General features: G+C 40.1%; 1 protein-coding gene and 1 long non-coding RNA gene across 10 annotated transcripts in view; one reads left to right on the top strand and one right to left on the bottom strand.

Moving 5' to 3' along the window:
- The window catches only part of PTPRG (protein tyrosine phosphatase receptor type G), a 558,127-nt gene that overhangs the window by 16,200 nt on the left and 525,453 nt on the right, over positions 1-16,474 (bottom strand). For all 7 annotated transcript variants that reach the window (XM_081183960.1, XM_081183964.1, XM_081183962.1 and 4 more), the window contains exons 16-23: positions 12,445-12,541; positions 11,595-11,677; positions 11,218-11,352; positions 8,492-8,626; positions 6,951-7,114; positions 5,439-5,574; positions 4,300-4,446; positions 1,844-1,937 (exon numbers count right to left, since the gene is read on the bottom strand). In XM_081183960.1, coding sequence (XP_081040086.1) covers positions 1,844-1,937; positions 4,300-4,446; positions 5,439-5,574; positions 6,951-7,114; positions 8,492-8,626; positions 11,218-11,352; positions 11,595-11,677; positions 12,445-12,541 — 991 coding nt within the window. The remainder of the gene's footprint in view (positions 1-1,843; positions 1,938-4,299; positions 4,447-5,438; positions 5,575-6,950; positions 7,115-8,491; positions 8,627-11,217; positions 11,353-11,594; positions 11,678-12,444; positions 12,542-16,474) is intronic.
- The window catches only part of LOC308581683, a 114,111-nt gene that overhangs the window by 35,400 nt on the left and 62,237 nt on the right, over positions 1-16,474 (top strand). The window contains exons 3-4 of one of the 3 annotated variants that reach the window (XR_014005147.1): positions 4,341-4,491; positions 5,529-6,032. This is a non-coding gene — a long non-coding RNA (uncharacterized lncRNA). Of the gene's footprint in view, positions 1-4,340; positions 4,492-5,528; positions 6,033-16,474 lie in introns of those variants that run through there. The other 2 variants (XR_014005149.1, XR_014005148.1) reach the window with 2 other exon arrangements.

Raw genomic sequence — 16,474 nt, 5'->3', positions numbered from 1 at the left:
ATAGCGAATTCCCTCTCCACTATGAAATTCACTCAGGGCCTTGGGCCAGATACTCCCAGCCTAATTTACATCACAAGTTTGTTGTGAGGATAAATAGAGTCAGGACTATGTGCCTTGAGCTCCTTGGAGAAAGGGCAGAGGATGAAAATGTAATAAATGAAATAAAGATTTGATGATGATCAGATCATTTATGGGCAAGTGCACACAACAACATTTATTTTTGCTGCTCTCATCCCTTCCCAAAAGTAGTGACAGCAACAGCCACTTCCCTAACTTCAGGGCAAGTTAGCAGCTATCCTCTGAGAACCACATTAATTGAAGTTAACTATCACAGAATGCACACACAGAGCAGTGGATGTATCTAGACCAGGCATGTCCAAAGTCTGTTTTTAGGGCCTAATCCAGCCCACTGGTCGGTTTAATCCAGGCCCCATGGCAGTTTATTTTCTGGGGTAAAATCCTAAAAAAATATCATCAATTCTAAATTCAACCCTAAAAATGCTCAAGAACTTTGGGGTAAAAATCCTTATAAAAGGTCAACAACTTTGGTCGGCCCTCACGGCCCTTCATTTCAACAAATCTGGCCCTCTTTGAAAAAGGTTAGGATACCAATGACTGCAGAGGTAGCCACGCTTAGCAATTCTTTTAAGGCGTGAGCATAAAAAAATTCAGCAAAGCAGATAGGCAAAAATACTTGAATTTCAACTGCTTTAGGCCACTGGTGTCAATGACCCCAGATCAGTTTTGCCTCCCAGCCACTGAAACGCTTCTAAGGATCAACTTAATATTTCAGATGTAGTATTTTTATTGTAGGACTAACATGGACAAGGGACGCGGGTGGCGCTGTGGGTTAAACCACAGAGCCTAGGACTTGCCGATCAGAAGGTCGGCGGTTCGAATCCCCGCCACGGGGTGAGCTCTCGTTGCTCTGTCCCAGCTCCTGCCATCCTAGCAGTTTGAAAGCACGTAAAAGTGCAAGTAGATAAATAGGTACCGCTCCGGCGGGAAGGTAAAAGGCGTTTCCGTGCACTGCTCTGGTTCGCCAGAAGCAGCTTAGTCATGCTGGCCACATGACCCGGAAGCTCCCTCGGCCAATAAAACGAGATGAGCGCCGTAACCCCAGAGTCGGTCACGACTGGACCTAATGGTCAGGGGTACCTTTACCTTTTTAACACGGACAAATCATCCTTAATGATGCATACCCCATTTACTTATTTAGATTTATTCACCCATTGGCATGAAGAATTGGGGTGAATTACAACACTTTGAAAACCAATGCCATAAATATTTGGGACCTGCAACAAAAAGTTGCAGCATGCAGACCTCCTGTTCAGTGTCCCAGCCAGCCATGCTCTCTGTTCCATTCCCACGCCTACCTCATTTTCCATCTCCCCACCAACAAACAGCATTATATGGCTATTGAGCATGGGCAGAATGAATTGAGCTGTTCGCGTGGGGGGGGGGAGTCTTCCCTTAGGATTTTTTCTTCCCTAAAATTATTTTGCACTAAATTGCTGATAATTGAATTTCTGCAGGAAAAGACAAGTGAAAATTCCTGGAAGCTGTATTAAGTTCCCTGAAAATATCTGAAAATACTTCATCACTATATTAAACTCTTATACTTTCACTTGGTTCAAAACTTATTTGTATTTATGCCTTGGAATGCATTAACATGCATCCAGCATCAGGAGCCACAAATCAGATTTATATTTAAAAAGAACTCTGACCCAATAGCACAAAACAATCCAATTGAGGGCCCACATCACTTCATGCAAACACAATTCAGAATTTAGCACAAGGAAATTATTCAGCACAACAATCAGACTTTAAGATGTGATCTTACATGGCACAACTGATGAGTTCCTGTTCTTTTCTTTGTTGCAGTCCTTCTGAGCACTGAAGCACTCCACATACTTAGCATTGCATTGCATAACCAGCTAAAAAAATAAGCAAGAGTGATTAAGTCCTTTGCAGTTCTTTCTGTTTCTCACACATGCACACACACAAATATTTCTTATTTCTGGGGGAAAATGCATCTCTGGAAGACTAAACTGTAAAATATGCTAAAAGCATTCAAAATGCCAAGATGAACTGAACTTTCTGCTTAAAGAAAGGTACTTATACAAACACATGTTGGGCCCTCAAGTTTGCATAGGTCTCATTTATATCACGCAGGGTGAATGAAATTCCATTCCAACCTGGTTTGACAATGTCGATTTGAGTTCTGCTGAAGACATATTGCAAAGCCCCAAAGATATATGTAGGTCAGAACAGGTCTCAGGAAACAAAAAAGCTCTCTCTGTTCTTTTATAAAACATCAAAACACGTCTACGCCTAAGGAATTTTCCCTCCTTGTTGCTATTGTGAACCTGAATGCTGCAGCTGAGATCAGTTATTCCTGGGCTTGCCTATTTTGCCTGCCAAGTTGACTGTGATACTTTCATGGTAAAAAGTGAGCTTACTGTGACTGCTTCTCAAGATACTTCACAGACAAAATCATCAGATATTTTGTTCCCACTTGAGACGCCACAGCTAGTGATATTAAATTCTCAAGAATAATCTTTTGGAGAATATTCTTAAGAATATTCTTGACTAATGCGAATATTAGAGAATTTTCATTTAAAATAGAATATTCATTTTAATGCATTGAAAATGATATAATTTAATGTATTCTGAATGATATAAGTTGTTAATATACATGTTTATTAATGGGTAAACTTGTTTAGATGGCAACCAAAAATTGTACAGATACTTTTATTCAATGGGGCAATAACATGAATTTACATTCTTTGATTTTTTTGCACCAAACTTGAAATTGAAAATTCAACGTGAATGACTCACCACTAACCATATATTTAGTAAAAGAACCACAGTGAAAATATATAAGCACGAACACACTTGTCACTTGCAAGTATCAAATAAAAAAGTAAAACATGTTTTATAGTTAAAGTTAAATCATTCTAAGGTGATGGCACTAGTAATTGTCATGCTAAGGTTTGGTATAAGAAAACTCAGTAGTTAAATCATATTTTATTCTTCCATTAGAACATGTACATATTACAGGACATGTCAAAAAATACAATTGGCATGTTAAGGTTTGATACAAGTAAATTCAGTAATAGTCTATCTTGTGCTCCTAATAGCTCTAACACTTAATAACTGTTTTGGTGACTAAAACAACTTGATAAACATAACTATATGTGTACATATAAAAAAGAAGCCATTAACATTAAATATATTATCATTATATGATAATATAATGTCAATCTCTGGTAAATGGCACCTTATACCATTGAATGTGGAGAATATTCTCCAGAGAATTTTCTAGCAGAGAATATTCTCACCTCACATCACTAGGCACAGTTAATGCAGGTTCAATAAGTGTAAAACTGGGTCCTACTTGCTCTACTTTTTATAGATAGTTTTTCACTTGTGTCACTGAAGATGTGGATGAGATCAAGGTGTTACTTTTAGTACAGAGAGCCCTTAACAGCTTGAGACCAGTTCACTTGTGAGATCGCCTTACGTTACATGTGCGCTCTCAATCGCTTCAATCTGCAGAATAGGCACCGTTACAGATGACACACAATACTCATACCACAGTTGTCACAAATCAGTCTTTCAGTGTGGTGGCGCCTATACTTTGGAATTCTCTGCCTATTGACATCAGGAAGGTGCTTTTGCTGTACACCTTTTGTCACTTGTTTAAAACATGTTTCTTTAGCCAAGCCTATAATGGCACGTAGATGCTGATGTGTTTTAGATATATGTTTTAAATGCGTTTAAAATTCCACCCAGTCTGTAATATTTCATTCTTAGGAAAGGTGCTTGAGGGTGCAATGGTGATAAACCTGCAGGATCTCTTCAATGACACAGATTATCACGATCCATTTCAGTCCCACTTTAGGCAAGATATAGGATGGAGATGGCCATAGTCACTTTTGTGGCTGACCTTTTCCAGAAGCTCACAAGGGAGTGTATCCCTGCTGGTTCTGCTGGACCTATCAGCAGCTTTCAGCACCATCTATCAGGTTGGGATAGCCTCTGATCCATTTCCAGGCTCTGAATTAAAGGATGAGTATTATGTCCTAAATGGCATAGGACTGGGATATTTAAATGCCCATCTACTCCTAGGTGAACTTGCCTTACACATTAAGACAACTTCAGAGGTGTAACCAAAAGCCTTTTCATCAGACCATTCCTCCCACCCATCCGCATTGATAAAGTACAGTTTTGGTCTGATCACTTTATCCCCCTAGGAAAGGCAGCAGGGCTGAACAAGCTAAGAATGAAGCTTACCTTGAACTGTTTCTCTAGCCGAGTCTTTCCTCCAATTCCAGGTATGAGAATGCTATTAACATAGCTATGTAGCTGGTTAGCAGAAACTTCAGTCTCTTTCCCAAGAATGGCTTCCAACAAGGCATCATGAATAAAAACATACTGCTCCTAGAATGGCAGGAAGCAAATAAAGAATGAAGAAGCAAGCCCATAGTAAGTGGAACATAGCTTCTTTAAAGGCAACTATCCGACTGTGTGAAAAGCGCTAGTTCACCTCCGAGTGAGGTTTGTACATCTACAGCTCTCAGAAGGGCCTTCTTAGTGCTGGCTTCCTGGCTTTGGAATGCCTTCCCCTCTTGAAATCTTTTTGACACCAATTTTGGTTGGTTTTGGTGCCAGCTGAAAGCTTGCCTCTTTAGCCAGATGTATTAGAACACTGATTTTTTTGAGTAAGGTGTAGAGTTTATACTGATGGATTTTTTAATTTTTCCAATTGTTCAAATTAGAACTGTTGCCTCGCTAGTTTGATTTTATGTTCAGTGTACCCCAACCTGCACCATTTGCTTAATGAAGGGCAAGTTAAAAATGAACCAACTAAATAAAAATACTGCTTAGATAAATTTTCAGATTTCCCCCATAGTTATCTCTGCTTGCTTTTTTTTCTTTTGCAGCTTGCTGTTCTGCTTATTTTTTTTATGTATTGAATTTCCCTTTTCCTCCTGTACGCCTCAGTTCCCTTCTTTTTCTAAGACTATTTTCTCCTTTACTTTTACAAAAAAGGAAAGTGGTGGTGGTAGTGAGACTTGCATCAACTTTAATCAATTGCTGTTCACCTTTACGAAAGTTCTCTGTGTTATAAAATATACATTACCTTGGCATACTAAATGCCTTGTGGATACTAAAGACTGTAAGCTTTTGGGTCTAGTATTTTGAAAATTCTCTGTGAAGTGCTTGGTTTATTTTAAAAGCGACACAATTGCTAAATAATAATACGACAACTACATGCATTTGCAAACTGAATTCACAGAAAAACATAAGAAATGCAGTATGTAACCTATGGAGATATTTCAGTGGAAATTACACTTGGCAGACCCTCTTGCAATATTTAATTGGTGACAATAGCTTGCTGTGGTAAAAATAAATGTGTCTCTGTGTTTTACCTCTGTCTGGACGAGGTAGTTGCGCTGTGTCCTGATGTGTTTCAGGAAACCCAGGGCGTTAACTGTGCTTTTGTCTTTTATCTGTTGCAGCATACTGTCTATAACAATGTAGGTACCAGTCCTGCCAACACCAGCGCTGACAAAACAGAAGTTTCAGGAGAAAGGCTAGTTAAACACTAATAAAGAATTGCAACACCATGCTAATATTGATATACAGTATACGCTTCTTTACATTCACAAAGTCTTGCTCTTTAGATTTTCTGTAATATGCAATGGCCAGCTTTCAATTTGCTGGTAATTGCTGGGATCTTAGGTCTTTCTTTGAATCCTTGCACAAGGAACCTTAGCTCCCAGTGAATGCAGCTTCTGGGCCAAAAAAAGGCCAATCTTGCTCAGCATTTAAAGACTGGTAAGATTCATTTTCAGCTGGTGATACGCTCCAGGGCTGAGAGAAACAAGACTATGTGCGACTTGAGCCAGGGTGGTGTAGCGATTAGAGTGTTGGACAAGGACCTGGGGTGCAAATCCCCGCTCAGCCAGGAAGCTCAACTTGGGCCAGTCACAGCCTCTCTGCCTATCCTACCTCACAGGGTTGTTGTGGGGACTAAATGAGGAGGGGGAGAATCATGTATGCCACCTTGAGCTTCTTGAAGAAAAAGGTGGGCTATGAATGCAGTAAATAAAATAATATATTAAATAAATATGTGAACATGCAAATATCTGCAAATTTAGGAAGTACATGTAGCACACACAGCTACACTTTCCCAAAAAGGAGTCTTACATTTTGCAATCAGAACATATTAAGGAATCCCACTGATGAAAGTAGGATTCATTTACTTTTGCCCTTTCTGACAATTAAAAAAGCTCCAAAACATTCAATCCTTTAGCGGTAATTCAAAGATAAAAAAAATAAGCCAAAATGTAAGAATACAGCATGTTAAAACAACAATACATTAAAAAGTCTGGAAAAGTTTAAATGTCTTCATCTGATGAATTCTTTTCTGAATCTGTTGTGGTTAAAGAAAAAGTTGCAAATGTTCTTGAGCAGCTGTGGTGTAGCATAGGGCAGTTCTGGATTAAACCTATTCGGTAGAACTTGAAAGCTCTGTCCCATATAATGACAGCAAGCGATCACAGCATGAAATCCTGCAGCGAACTGCATAATCCTCTAGAATTCAATGAAAACTGCCCAGTTCTGCTATGGATTACAGAATTATCAGATCCCAGAAAGTCATTCATCTATATAAGAGAATTTCACCCAGCAATATGATGTGCTGTGTGGGACAGTGAATAAACTTGTATTGGACCAGAGAAATTGAAGTTCAAACTGTGGTTCAGCCAATGATTCAGTGAATGGTGTTGGTAAATCACAATCTCTCCCTATTGCAAAATGGATATAATTGATTGTAAAGTGCACGATACATATGGGAAATACTGTTATGCTCTGCTTCAGTTGTATATTAATCTACAACATGTTGCACGCAAAATTAGACTGAACTTGCCCAGCTGTACCTGCAGTGCACAACCACTGGGCCCATCTCAGCTGTCCTGGCTGCAGATGATCTTCTTACAAACGTCAGCACTGGCAGTGCATATTCAGGCACACCCATGTCGGGCCACTGTGTGTAGTGATACTGAATGACCGTCCGTTCATTCTGTCGTCCTTTAGGGTTCCCCTAGTGAGCCAGAATATATGAAACACATACAGGAGGAAAACATATTAGTTGGGGATTGAACTGCACCATGTTCAGGTGTGAGATAAGCTTTAACCAATGCCTAGTCTTCTAATTTTTTATTAAAAAAATCATTTTCACCTTTTGCAAATATTTTAACAAGAGAAACAAAATCTTTGCAAGTCTAATTTACCTTCCCCTCAACTTCCCTCCTTTCTGCAGTTATTTATTTTATAACTTTTTATTCCTGCATATCTAATTCAAATATATTTACTGATTTTTATATTAATCCCAGTAATGTTTTGATTTGTTTACAGTGTATCTTCAAATAGTCAATAATCCCCCCCCCACCATTCTATTTTAAAAAGTCTCTCTTCTTGATTTCTTATTCTTCCGGTGAGTTTCTCAATTTCTTCTTTTGACTTGCTGCAAAAATATATAAATAAAATCATGATACATTTCTACAACAACTAAATCACTGGCCTTTCTTGGTTTTCCATGCCCATGTGCCCCACACCTGACATCATGTTTGGTGTAGGTGTGGGCAGGTGGAGACATAGCTGGATTGGCTGCTTGTGCAGCTGATCCCTGCAAAAGGCAGGATTGAACTCTACATGCTTGAGCTGAAAAACAGGATTACATAGGCAAAATAACTGCCTAGCAATGACTCTCATTCTACAAGCACAGCCATTATTCAAATACCTGCCTCTGTGACCTTTCTTTGTGCATGTAGGGTAGTTGAGCATCCCCAGAACCAATTTACTAGTAGAGATATCATCCCATGCCAGAATGAAAGCTCTTCCATTTTATGACAGGATGCCATTGTGGCACTGCGGGCTTTGGACCTTGGGGTCTCAAATTTCAATGGGGCCCTGTGCAATGCCAGAATCTGGCACCCCCAGCCCCTTGTGGTCCATTCTAAAGCATAGTTGTGACATGCCTGAGGCTCTATATTCAGTGTGACCGAACCAGTTGTGCTCCCCTAAATCTGCCTCTCGGATGGGGCCTCTGGAACATTTGAGGACCTGCTGCAACTAACTGGTTACACAATATAAAGTTACTCAACTCTGGAGTGAACTCGACTCTAGTTATTTCAGTTTCAGAAGAAATATCCAATGTAAAGTGTTGGTGATGTGTTGTGGGATTGGTTTCAGCTTATCCAGTCAGCTGATGTGGACAGAGTGCTGGTGGCTACATACCCGTCCATGTGTCCTCTTGTCCCCCATCCCTCCTGCCTTATTAAATCTAGGAGAGTGCATTTGACTGGCTGGGTCCAGATATTCCATCAAAGAGATATATAGCAGCTGTGCATATTACACCCAATAGCATATTCCTAGTGTCCATCCTTTCTCCAAACCACAATGCAATAACACTTCTCACCTTTTTCATTTTTGCATTCCTGACTGTGAAGCGGCGGACTGTATAGCAAGCATGTATTTTTGTGCTCTTCAACGTGACAATGATATTGCCATATTCTTCACTGTTTTCTGATGGCCAGTATTGGTCACATTTTCTCTGAGAAAAGACAGAGTAGCATAGGATATTAGATTTTGAAGCATGCTAGAGAACACAAGACCAGCAACATGCTAGAAAAGTCTTCCCTCCTTTCTTAGACGATTCAGGCCTGAAACTAGTATCAGCTGATGGGCCAGTTGAGAACGCAGGGAAGCGGTTGCCATCTGGAATGCCCTGGCCCCAGTTACCTTTTCTGTCACACAGGGAGTGAGTGTGAAAAACAGAACAGCAGAACCATATTCCATCAGCAGCTGGAGTGGAAAGCTGCACCTAAAAGTTGCCTCCCCTTTGTGCCATCTCTTAGTGGAATTGCAAAAGTGAGTGCTTCTCGTTTTCTTGGCCTTTTGTTGAACTTAGGTTGCAAGGGCACATTTAGTTTGAGGGTTCTTTGGAAATTATCATTGCCTGCAATGCCCAAACATGGGAATGTGTGGAGGGGGAATGGTACATTTTACTGGGGCCTGGAGAACTACAAGGTGGGGGCAACCCAGGCTGAAACGTCATTACCAGAAGGACAACTGAGGCTACGTTGCAGCCCAGAGAGACTGTGCTCGTGCAGTTAAAAGGGAACTTGCAGTTTGAGAGAGAGATTTGTGCTTTTCTTATGTGACCTGCTCACTGAAGAACCACCAATCTCAAGAGTTCCTTCTGCAGAGGAAGGAAGGATGAAGAGTTGATGGGGAGGACAAAGCACAATAGGGTTATTGATCCTGGGGCTAGAGGAAGTCATGTACATGTAGGATTTGCAGGCCCAAAATATATGTGAGTAAATGTCTACTTCATAAGTATCCTACAGATCTTCCTTAGAACTTTCCTTGTGAAACACCGCATCTCAAAAAATCTACTTGGGAAGAGTGTGTCCAACCTCTGCTTATCTAACTAAATTAGATTTACCAAAAAAGCAGCTAACTTTCGGTGGAGTGTTTGTTGCCCTGGGCAAGAACATTAAGCTACCTAATTATTTTGTCTATTGTGTGCGAACTTGCAAGGTAAATTGGCTTGGGTGAGATAATTCATGATTTCTCAATGAAAAAGGCCAGAAAAATAAATCTCAAAAGTGAATTGATCTATTTATGAAACATCTGCAGCTGTGTTAGTCTTCTAAAAAACAAAAAATCAAAACATTAACAGGATAACAACTTCATTACGATCACCCAAAAAATTACAAAATAATCAGGAAGCTTCAAAGAACTCTTCTCCTACCAACAATGGCAAATAGTGTGTATATATTTGGGCCTTAGTAGAAAGGTCCTAGTGTGGACCGTGCTCAGGCAGTTACCTCAGGTGCCAGATGTGGGGTTATAAGAAGTGATGGCGGGGTGTTGGAAAACGGAGTTATTTGTGCCACATAGCCTGCCCTGCATCCCTAAATTAGCCTGCTGTCCTCTGACGCAACAAAGAATGCTGACCAATTACCAGTGTTGAGGTAAGAGTCAACTGTCAATCTGGTTGGCTTCTGTACATGGAATTGTTCTTTACCCCGGGCAGCTAAATGCCTTTGGCCAGCTCTGGCCATTGTATAATTTCAGAGAGGCGGAAATTTAATTAAAATGGAAAAATTTCCTTGGTAACATGCTATTCTATGTATGGGTTGGGATTATAGTATGTATGTGGCAGGGGGTCTGCACTGCAAGTTTGTACTGGGCTCCCTAAAATAAGGCTTGGACCATGATCCCTTTTCTTATTGCTGAGAGCATGAGTGCTAGTGTTGACCTCATTTCAGTCTCTTGCCTGGCTTGTAGCATGAGGATTGGTCTTTTTAGAATGTTCTGGATCTGGCTCATTTCCTGCATTTTTAAAAAAGAACCCTCAGATTGCTCTAAGCGGTTTTGAGGTGGTTTTTTTGTTTTGTTTTTTTCTATTTGCCTGTGCTCTGGTATGTTGACTGTGAGAGTAAGTTCACCAAGGTACTGGGCATTTGTGTACTTTTGGCTACCACTTAGGGGTGCTGAAGCTGTGTTCAGCTGGATGCTATGAATTTTTATACTGCTCTATTAAGGAAATGGTGCTTATCTACAGGTTCCTGTAGCTATTCAATTCAATAGGTTATTATGTACCAAATACTGTTATTTTTGTACCAAATACTGTTATGTTTATTGTATTGACTGTCTGATATACTGTTTGGTATATATTATTGATAGCATGTTTTAATTTGTATTGATGTTGCATTTTTATATATTGTTGCTATTATTTTTGTTTAACTTTGCTATGTTGTTCATGCTGCTATTTGAAACTGCTCTGAGAATAATTTTTATGGAATCACGGCATACATATAAGTATGGTAATACTGATGACAGAGAAATATTCTGGTGTTCTCTCTCTTCCAAACTTGGTTTCCTAGGCCCTCCTTTGTTCAGTGGTATGCTGCCTTCTCAGGAACCTTCTTTGACTCCTCTTTCTCTAGGGCACGATCAGCTCAGCCAGTGTCAGCCTTCTGCTTCCCCAGACCTTCTGTGACCTTAGGAGAGCTCAGCCTATCACTGCTAGAAGCAAGGCTTCAAGCATCACTACCACCACTCCCATCCTCATAGTCTTACAGACCACATAATCACGGCAAAAAAGTAGCTAGTGAAAAACTGCATTGCCCTTACTCTTCCTTTTTCCACAAGGTTTGTAATCATGATGATAATTCCAGTGTTTTGCTCCCAAATCATTCTCCAGAAATCTTCAAATGTAGACTTTAAAGGTCCTTGGGTGGCAATGTAGGCTTTCGCTTTGTTGTAACCCTTCAAAGAAAACCATAAGGCAAAGCAAAATAAAGTATCTGCATGTCAGTCATATTAATAATGTATATATTGCAGTGTGAGATGCCTTTCCTGCTGAACGTTTGAGGAGTCTGGAGCTAAAGTTAGTCAACAAAACAACAGCAAAAAAAACAACAACAACCCTTCTACAAGTACTAATGGTTTCTATTTCTTCTGTAGGACAGTGTTTCTCAAAAGAGAGATGAGAGCAAAAAACAACTTACATCAACATAATTGGCATTAATGTAGTCACTGTGCTTCGAGTCTTTTCCCGGCAAAGGTCTTAGCTTCACTCTACTGTGATCATCTTCAGGAAAGATAACAAACAGGCACAAAACAGAAAAACATATTAGGAGATTAAAACTATGGATTTCTTAAAAGGACAATTCCCTAACCAGAAAACTAATAAGCACAACTCCCATCAGCTCCAACTAGCATGGATGGCAGATGTCCAGGGTTGCTGGGAGTCCAGCATCTGGAGGAAACCTTCATTGGCTCTTTTGGGGCTAAACCATTCTTTCCCTAAAGATTCTTATTACTACTTATTAAATTTATATGCTGCCCTTCATTTGAAGATCACAAAACTTCTTCCATTCTCAACTGCACCAGTAAAATAATTTGCTGTCCAGAAAAAAAAAATGCCAGAAATGGTCAGCTAAGGGATCAAAAAGTTCTGGGTTTGTTTCTTTCCAGAGCACTTGGAAATGTGACAAAACCATTAGCAAGTTTGGGAGAGAATGGAACTAGCAAAGATTGTCAAATATGTACTTCCCTTAAGTCGCTTTTCAGAGATTAGCATACCTAGATCAGACAGTAATTTAGGCTGAAACATTCAGCTGTGAAATCTTTAAGCAGGATTGCTACTTTCTAACCAAAATCCAAAAGTATCTAATGTCAGACTGTCAACATCAGTCCGTTTAAAAGCATACCTAACAGGGGCATCTTGTCCCTTGGATGAAAACAAACTTTTGTCACTCTAACTAACCTCATGCTGAGCAGACAGGCATTCTTATGTCAGTAGTATAAAGTGGACACTTTTTGTTGCTGTTGTCTCTTAAGGCCTTTACTACTCACATGCTAAAATGTTGATGTATCTGTTTTTGTGCTTGTTGTCGGGGTGATTGGAATGTTCAGCGGTGATGTTCATGTCGGATGTACAACGCTGCACTTCCTGTTAAGAAAACAATTACATTGAAAAAGGCAGATGAGTGCAAAACATTTTGTCTGTCTCATTTTGCAAGCAGCTCATTCAGAACACATTGAAATGGTGGGTGTAATTGATTCTCTTCGCCCAAGAGAATTCTTTCAGCATAACACTGCTTAAACATATCCTAGTTCTATTAAGGATATTGCCTGCTTCCCAGTATCTGATATAAGTCCATGGTGATTACAATTCATTGTGGTGCAACCCCCTACCCACCCACCCACCCACCCACCACTTTCCGATCTATCTAGAGCTCCCTTAATAGCAGCCAGAAAGTGATACCAATGTGGTCACAGGCCTTTTGCTAGCCATTTGCCCAAGGCTTAATTGTAATTAGATCACTTTCAGAAGCAGGAAAAACATAGCCAAAATAGCAACTCTGCTCTTAAATAAAAAAGGGGTCTGAGAAAGTTTTACGCCATATAGCAACTCACAGTCATAACTCCCTAGGTCTGGGAGAGGAGTGAGTGCCTACCTAGGAAAAACAAAGCCATACAGTAAGCCCACAACTTATAGGGGGGTTACATTCTGGGGAATCGCCCCTAGAGCCAAAAACGTGAATGGTCAAAACACATTGGGTGCAATGGCAAGTAGGATTGCAGAAGTCTTTTCCCCCAGATGCCCGCCCACTTTTTGACCCCTTTTTAATTTTTGTAAAAAAATGGTTTGCCAAGCGTGTAAAGCTTAATGCACAAGGTTAAATGCACATAAGCTGCAGAGTGACTGTACTGAAGAAGTACTTGCAGTTTAGAACAGACTGAATTTACAGTGTTTCACAGGGGCCCAATGTGAACAAGGGTCCTAATGTATCATTAGAGTTAGTCACCAAAATAAACAACAAAGGGGGTAAAGTGAAGTGAATAATGCAAAATAATCAAAATCAGCACATCAACATAATTAAACCACCTAAATTGTGACAACTCAAATATATATAGCCACAGCAGGCACAGTAACCTTCTAACAGTTTGACTTCATCTCCAAAGGCGTACTCCTCCATTGTCTCTAGACAGACAGATGCCAACACACACACACACACACACACACACACACACACACGTGTTAGTTTCATTTCCCCTCTTAAGATTTGAGTGATTTCTTGTTATCACATTCCACATTGAAGTCAGTGTTTACTTTGTAGGCACTGTCTGTCTTCAATGGTTTGTTGTAACTTTAAATAATAATTAAAATATGTTAACATTTTGTTATTAAATAATATCAAATAATTTCAAAAAGTGTTAAGTTGGACAACACAGTGATTATACTGTCCTACGTTCCTCTTAGTCAGAAATGTCAATTCTGCCATTTATTTTAAGCGTCCTAATTACATTTTAAAGATCTTTTTATAACAATGTAACATTGTTGCTTCTTTCTAGGGCATTTTCTCAATGTATTTAGCTGAATTTTATCCAAAAGCTACTTCTGCAGGGTGCCGTCAGTGCCATCCGTTTCCCCTGTCCTCCCAAGGGTTACAAGATGCCACACTGTTTCATACCCCAGGCTTCACATGTTAATACAGGAGCATCCTAATAAGGGAAGTCATTAGTACAGCACAGCTGCTGCAATGATGGAGTAGGAGCTAAGTGACAGAGAAAATTATCACGAGAAATGTTAGTGAAACTGCAGATGTAGCTACAGTGCAGGATTAATACAAAACTGTCATAAAGAAGTGACAAGCCAATTCATTGCCCTCCCTCCTATCTAGCCCCAAAACATTTACATTTTTTGGAAATCCAAAATATCACAAGTCCAAATATAATTAGAGGCATTTAGACTCATAAAGCAGTGGCATTTGTTTTTTTATGGTAAGCAAATCCCCATAGTTGTCCAGAAGAAATAAAGAACAAACAAAGAAGCTGAAAGGGCTATCAGGTCTAATCCTTACATGGAATAATTGACACTTATGTCACTGGTTATATATTCTAGAACAGTGTTTTCACACCAGTAGTTCAGAAGAAGGGATTCAGTGATTTAATCCAAAGGATATTTTTAATTATCAACCATTAATCACTGTGCTGTTTCACTACCCTCCCACTTTTTACATGGTTCTGTAAGGTCTGCAGATTCTGATGATGATGTAATCATCATCAGAAAGAGCACCATCAAAAGAGCACCATCAAATGTGTGTGACACTTTACAGCAGGAGTAACCAACAGTGCCGTCCAGATGTTGGACTACAACTCCCATTATCCTCAGAAGCTGGGGTTGATGGGAGTGCTGTTCAACATCTGGAGGGCACCACATTGGCTACTCTGCTTTATAGGCTTAAAATGAAAGTCTCCAGTACAATTTAATGACGTTCTATGAAAAAAATAGTGATCCAACTTTATCTTAGCGTGTACTGTAGAAGAAACATGAATGAAGCCAGTGAGGATTCAAACTTGCTGTAAAAAACACACACTCTAGCATATTAGAAACAGAATTCAGTCCCTGTTATTGAATGACCTACCATAAATTTACATAATGCACATAAATTGGATCAGTTGCCATTACATCTTGAAGGACCTTTCAGGTGGGACTGGTTTCTAAGGTCAGTAACTTTAATTAACCTCACTGATGCTTAGGGTTTATGGTTTTGTCTGCCGTACTGCAACCTCAGTTCAGTGGCAGATTTATATATATGTGCAGTGTGCACAGAATGGCCCCATGCAGATGAGGACCCTACAAGTTATCCGTATACATTCTTAACTGAGCAGATACCTCTGAAACGACTACAAAAAGTGAACGGCCGTTGCTGAATTCTAGTAGCTTAGTTTGTTGCATTTCCCTCATTCTTCATTTCCCTACTCTTTGATTAAGGTCACTTGAGGTTGGTTCATTAGAACGACCAGGGCTTAGTCCTATGAAGTTAAATGTCAAGCAATTTTTTTTAAAAAAAGTTTTCCTCAGAAGCTCAAAGCTATACATTTTCCTGTCCCATACATCCTTCCACAATCCATTTGTATGTAGAAGGATAAGGGAGACATTTCTGCCAATCTCCCGTTCTTTGGCTAATCAGTTTTCTGCACCACTCAGTCAATCTGAGTCCAAAAGTTTTGCTATGGCTTGGAAGTTCCACCCGCCTGCCTCCAATACAGGCAAAGAGGCCATTGCTATCAAGCAAGCCGTATCCAGAAGGGTCAGAGGAAAAAGGCGGGAAACTGCGGCAGAACATCAAGGAGTGCAATACTTGACCCATCAAGCATTAGCATACCCACTGAATGTGAAGCTGGAATTGCTGGCTGCCTAACACCAGTGATGACCAGTCCAAGACTGACCATATGAAACAGGAGAGTACAACACTGATGGTCCCACTGGTTGGTTATCATGGCCCTTCAGGATGAGAAGCATGTGGAGAAAACCTCTGCTCAATGTAGCTGAGGGAAAAGGATAAAAATAGCACTCCTGCTTGTTGTGGTTCTGGGCAGGATGTGCCAATTCTCCACTACTACAAACATCTTCCTCAAGTCAAAGAGGTAATTTAGTAGCCAAGGGGTGGGCGCCAATAACCTGGAGATCCTACCCCCACCATACAAATGAAGGAACAGAGGAAAGGAACAGCACAGATCAAGGGAGGGAAGGAGAAAAATACATACACTGACAGGAAAAAGCAACAAGACAGGAGAGGAGGATGCTCAAAACTAAACACTTGTAGTAAAAAGATGAAACAACCTGGGGGAAAGAGTGATTTTGAGAAGAGAAACAGGCTGAAAGCATTAGCCCTCACCGCCAACAGGTAGGGTTGGTCAGGTGAGACGGCTGACTTCTCCAGCTTAAGAGGAGTCAGCAGGCTTGAGAAGGCCCTGCCTGATCCCTCTAGTAGATGTCATACCATTCTAGGAATGCCTTCCATTTGGATCTGGCAAAATTAGGAAAGTAAGGAAAGTTACTTCTTCACTTTGAACTGCCATTTTATTTATAGAT

Source organism: Podarcis bocagei (genome assembly GCF_964188305.1).
Source record: "Podarcis bocagei genome assembly, chromosome: 2".
Taxonomy (NCBI): Eukaryota; Metazoa; Chordata; class Lepidosauria; order Squamata; family Lacertidae; genus Podarcis; species Podarcis bocagei.
The sequence above is the reverse complement of the archived record's forward strand: the minus strand, read 5'-3'. Positions and strand labels throughout refer to the sequence as shown.